The 5,588-nt window shown below is 30.1% G+C and overlaps 1 protein-coding gene across 1 annotated transcript; it reads right to left on the bottom strand.

The window, feature by feature from the left end:
* Positions 1 to 2,466: 2,466 nt before the first annotated feature.
* LOC107908933 (lysine-specific demethylase JMJ25) lies at positions 2,467 to 4,868 on the bottom strand. The gene is made up of 4 exons (XM_041089141.1): positions 4,603 to 4,868; positions 4,050 to 4,182; positions 3,838 to 3,952; positions 2,467 to 3,372 (listed from the first exon to the last, which is right to left on the bottom strand). The coding sequence occupies exons 3-4, from the start codon at positions 3,924 to 3,926 to the stop codon at positions 2,520 to 2,522; spliced, it is 942 nt and encodes a 313-aa protein (XP_040945075.1). The 5' UTR covers positions 3,927 to 3,952; positions 4,050 to 4,182; positions 4,603 to 4,868; the 3' UTR covers positions 2,467 to 2,519.
* Between the last annotated feature and the right edge of the window lie 720 nt (positions 4,869 to 5,588).

Raw genomic sequence — 5,588 nt, 5'->3', positions numbered from 1 at the left:
ATTAAAAATATATACATGATTAAATGTTATATATTCATTTATAAAGGTATTCTAATCAATGCTATCAACTCCACCATAGTTATACTTCGAAAACCATATCATAATCACAGTCATGCTTTGCCAATGAGTGATGTGATTATTTTACTCCCAAACTCAATTCAACGCCAAGTTTGAGTTAGTCATATTATTTTATTATACTTGGATTTGAGAGTTATTCAGTATAAATTAATTTGAAATATTTTTCATTAGTTAGTTTAAGTAATTAACACGGTTAATAATTTCAGTTAAAACATTAAAGTGAGCTTTTCTTAAATATATACATTACTATAATTAGTTAGAAGGTGATTCAGTAATGATTTAGTTAGTCCAAATAATTAATGTGATTACTAATTTCAAGTAAAGTGTTGAGGTGATTTTTCCTAAACATACTCGTTCCAACTAAAAAAAATCTATGTTAGTATAATTAGTTAAAAAAGTGATTAAGCAATTATTTAGTTAGAAGTGATGATTTTAAGAAAAAAAATACACGATGTTATTTTACTTGGCATAGCTAATAATGTTAGCGATTTAAGATAACTAATGACATTATAAAATAAATAAATCAAATTATGTCAAAATTAAAATATAGGGCTTAATCTTAAATTTGGGCATAATAAAGAAACTGGAATCAAGTAATTATAATTTATTAAAAACTTTTAAGACCCAAAAATATGATTTTTTAATTTGTTAATTTATGTCATGAATAAGTATTTGTTTTACTGATTAGGGTTCTTGTGAATTGTTGAAGCTCTTGGGTTCAAATCTCATTTTTAAGAAATTTTATTATTTTGTCTTTTATCCTTATCTTGTTCCTTACCACTTAAATACTATTTTTGATCAATTTGTGATAGAATGAGTTTACTAGTTCAACGATAAGATGTTAATTTATCGTTTGAGTCTCTAATTTATTTTTGTTAGCCCTTAATGTGCTGTCGAGTTGGTGGTGTTGGATTGGGTTTGAACTCTTGAAAAAGATGGTAGGTTAGCAGGAAGTCCTGTGTGATTTCCTCGTTGGTGGGTTGAAAATTGAATTGTTGAATAATGGATTTTACAACAAAAAAAAATCGTGTTTCAAATTGGATTCGACTAGTTTTATGAGTAAATAATTGACAAACCCATCAAAACGATAAATTTCTCAAATAAACTCAGATTTTACTAAATAAGGGCAAGTATCATTTTATAAAATCAACATATTCTAGATTTTTTTTAATGTATCTTCATAGCATCTCCAGATTTGGTCATAACGTTAAGGCCGAGTTTGGAGTATTACAAAATTATTTTATAAAATATAAAAATTGCAAAAATTATAAAATATATAAAATTGCAGATATATATATAAATTATAAAATGATTATAAACGAAAAAAATATAAATTATAAAATTATTAAAAATTGTGAAAAGCATTAAAAAGTACTAAAATAAAATTAAAAAACATATAAATTATGAAAAATTTAAAAAATTAAAATTATGAAAAATATTTAAATATATAAAATATTATTAAAAATATTATAAAATATAGAAAATTGGAAAAAAATAAATTATTTGAATTAAAAAATAAAAATGGTAATAAATATTTAAAAAGATAGAAAGTTATTAAAATATTGTAAAAATACTAAAACATATAAAATATTATAAAAAGCATAAAATTTATAATAACAAATAAATAAAAACTATATGAAAATGAAATTATAAAACTAGTTTTTAAATTTGTATACTAACCATCATTTGATCTCTAAAGATATTGATCTTGCTCGTCCCAGAGCTTGCAACCGTTTTTTGTTCATCGTAATCAACTAGAAAGTGCCTTGAGATGCAAACTATACAAGAGAGTACAATAAAAGACCTCAATATCATTTTCATTGTTTTGCAATAAGTTTGGATTGGACTATGTTGAATCCAACTATAGAAGATATTTTGCTTTAACGTAACTATATTAATCGTGATTATTTTAACCCAAACACTCTCTTGAACCATCGCTAAAAATGCCAATTTCAGCATCAATAATAGACCATGCTATACAAGTTTATTTCTTACTACTTTAAGAGTTCACTCCATTATCAAATACGAACACATGTGTGGAGATAGATTTCAATATTTCATCTAAGGGTCTGTTTGATTGGCAGTAAAATGTTTTCCGTAAAATGATTTCTAGAAAATGTTTTACTTTTCTGTAAAATGACTTACTGGAAAATATTTTCTGGTGTTTGATTGAATCTGTGTAAAATATTTTCCGCTGTTTGACAGATTTCCTGAAAATATTTTCCGAAAAGTTATTTTTTACATATATTAATATATATTAATAATTTTTATATTTAAATTGTTTTTACATATATTGCAATGATTTATTTATAATAATACTCAATAATAAGCTACAATATTGATCGTTATAAATTGAAAAAATATTATCCACAATGAGTACTAGTAAGAATATTGAATAATTATAAATTGCTTCGAAACCATAATGAGTACTAGAAATAATATTATCCAAATACATAATTAGTAGTACACCACATAATAACAACATTGTCCAAGTGCATAATATTACACCACATAAAAGTATCAATATCTTCAACCCTGAGAAAATTTTTGAAGCCAAATTTTTCTATGCTTCTTATCCAAAAAAGTACCTCACACCAGTCCAAGCAATCAATTGCTTTAACCCTCTTAGCCTCCTCTTTTAATATCTTTTTTGCACCTATAAAAGCTCTCCACATAACCAATGGTTCCCAACTAAGACCAGAACTTTTTTCAAGGACATTTCTAACAATAACAGGTTCACCTCGCATCCAATGAGTTTGAAAATGCTGAATGCTATTGTCTTCCAACTGCATTACATTCGGGCAGTACACAAAATTGTCATGACTTTTCTCTCTATGAGCTGCCTGCCTTACTTCAAAGTTTTTTGCTTCATTTCCTGCAGAGCAGGTGGTTTGACACAAAGAACAGCCTTGAGAAAACTCGATATCAGGTAACTGAAAATTAATGGTGAGCTCCTCAGCACTCTGAATCAGTTGCTCAACTGAATTAGTTTCAAATAAGCGTCTCAGTGAAAGTGTCTCACGACCACAACCACCCTTTCCATTTGGAGGACAAGGAATCCTACCATCTTCCTCAGCTCTCCAATCATTTCTTGCTGCCACTGCAGGAATCTGGTCATCTGAACCCATAGCTCGACTATTTACTCTTTTAGCAGACAGCTGGTGAGAAGATTTTGCTTCATTCCCTCCAGGCTGAGACCCTTTTCTAAGTTCATGACAGCATGATATACATAGATCATATAAACAATCAGGGCAGCTTCTATGGAAATTGACAATGGATGTATTGCAATTGTCACTGTCAAGGAAGGAAACATTCATAGTCATTATAGTAGGAAAAACAATAGCCATGTCTGCAAATTATTAATAACAATAAAAATCCCTTTTGCATATCTTTAGATGCAATTTCATAACCACATGATAATATACACGATAGTAGAAGACAACAAGATCCATCACGGTTGATGCATATCATTAACAATATACAACCCATTACTAAGTACTACAAAGAAAAGATCAACTAATAAGAGTTAAGTTTCTTAATGGTGTGAATTGGTTTTGATTTTCACAACAAAATATAAGGTAAGCTTTATGAATCAGTCTCATCAAATCGGCACTATCCTAGGATAACCCTTTTTCACATCTTCCTACTAGTTTAAATATAAGATAAGCACACAGATTAATATGGTAAAGAATGTAAGCTGTTTCCAAGTAACTAATATGACATGAGATTTTCAATTTAGGGGCAAAAACGTAACATAACATAACAAAAACCACAAGTTTCTCCTTGGTATCAAAGAGCATGAGGTGATACCAATACACTCGATCATCATCATCTATCACTGATACCATTATGTCCTGTTCTGTCAATTGTACACCTATGGCAAAGGAAGGCATACATCACTTAGCATTTCGAAGCATCATCTAGTATAAAAACCAAAACTTACAAAAACCAGACATATCACATTACAGTACCATGTATACTGGCTTCCACCTCTAGTTCAGCATGTTGCTCCTGTTGTATATGTCGAAGCAGAGGCAGAATTTCATGTAGCAAATAAAGCAACTTCTGCAGTTTAATATTTGTATCTGCTACCTCATGCTCATCCTGTCAAATTTGATAATTTTTCACCTCCAAAATGAAATTCAGAACACGAACAATCAGTTAGACCCAAAATACTAATCTTCTGGCCTTATTCGATCCAATCTGAATCACATCCATGCAAACCCAAAAGATAAAAAGAAAATCCTACCCAAAATCAATAATAATGCCAAGAAAAGCAATCATTTCTTTTTCTTTTTAATAACAAACTCAAAATAAATTAAACAACGCTGAATAGAACCGAAGCATCATCAAAGACGTGAAATCAAACCCAGAAATCTAAAATAAGTTACCATAATCAATGCAATAATGAATCAATAAATCACTGATAAATCAAACATTTAGCAAAGAAGCTAAACCAGCTAAACAAACAAGTGATGCTAAACAGACAAATTATGAACATCAACGAGTAAACAAAGAGTTTACCTTAAATACGAATTTGTTGGCGATTCGGGAATAAACAAACCCTTGATTTTCTGGAACTGGAACTGGGTGGAGGACCGGAGGTAGACCGGAGGTGGATCGATGGAGGACGGAGGTAGCTTGATGCCTTGATTTTGGATTTGGGAAAAAAAATGGAGGAGGGGAGATAGGGTTAGGGAAGACTGTCGGCAGTAAAACAAAACAATAATGTTGTGGATACAGTAAAATTAGCAACAATAGCAAAGGAGATGAGGCAGAGATGATGAGGAGCTATGGAAATGGTTTCAACGGTGAGAAGATGAGCTGTGGAAAATGTCTTACCGATTTCTAAGGGTAAGACATTTTCCGGAAATATAGGGTTGATTTTCCCGTGTTTTGGAATTGATTTTCCAAAAGGAATCATTTTCCTCAATCAAACACCGGAAAATGGGGAAACCATTTCCGGAAAATCATTTCCCCTATCAAACAGACCTAAATCTCTTTTAATTAATAGGTATTTGTATTCACAATTAGATAGCATGGTGAAAATCCATAGTGTCTTTTCAATACCTCAATATCATTTTCATTGTTTTGCAATGAGTTTGGATTGGAGTATCTTGAATCCAACTATACAAGAGATACTTTGCTTTATGTACATCATAACATATATGATGCTACTCACAACATTGAAAAAAGGACACATTCGTATGAATTGACATGTAGTCTTGCATAACCCATAATGATAAGCACTAATTCATTTGCGGCCAACAACATGTCACCCACATAAAATGACATAGTTACAAAATTTTCTTTCCTTCTTTAACATGAGTAAAGTGGTCTTTATCAATTATGATTAAATCAAACTAAACAGTTTCTTAATAAAAAAAAATAGCATATCACTATCTGGAAAATCGCTTAAGATCATAAAATTGATCTTCATAACTTGCCCAGACTATGCATTTCACCTTTGTCAATGAAATCTACTTTGTCTGTGTAGATTCCAGATTTTC

This window comes from Gossypium hirsutum, chromosome D02 (genome assembly GCF_007990345.1).
Source record: "Gossypium hirsutum isolate 1008001.06 chromosome D02, Gossypium_hirsutum_v2.1, whole genome shotgun sequence".
In the NCBI taxonomy this organism is placed as follows: Eukaryota; Viridiplantae; Streptophyta; class Magnoliopsida; order Malvales; family Malvaceae; genus Gossypium; species Gossypium hirsutum.
The sequence above is the reverse complement of the archived record's forward strand: the minus strand, read 5'-3'. Positions and strand labels throughout refer to the sequence as shown.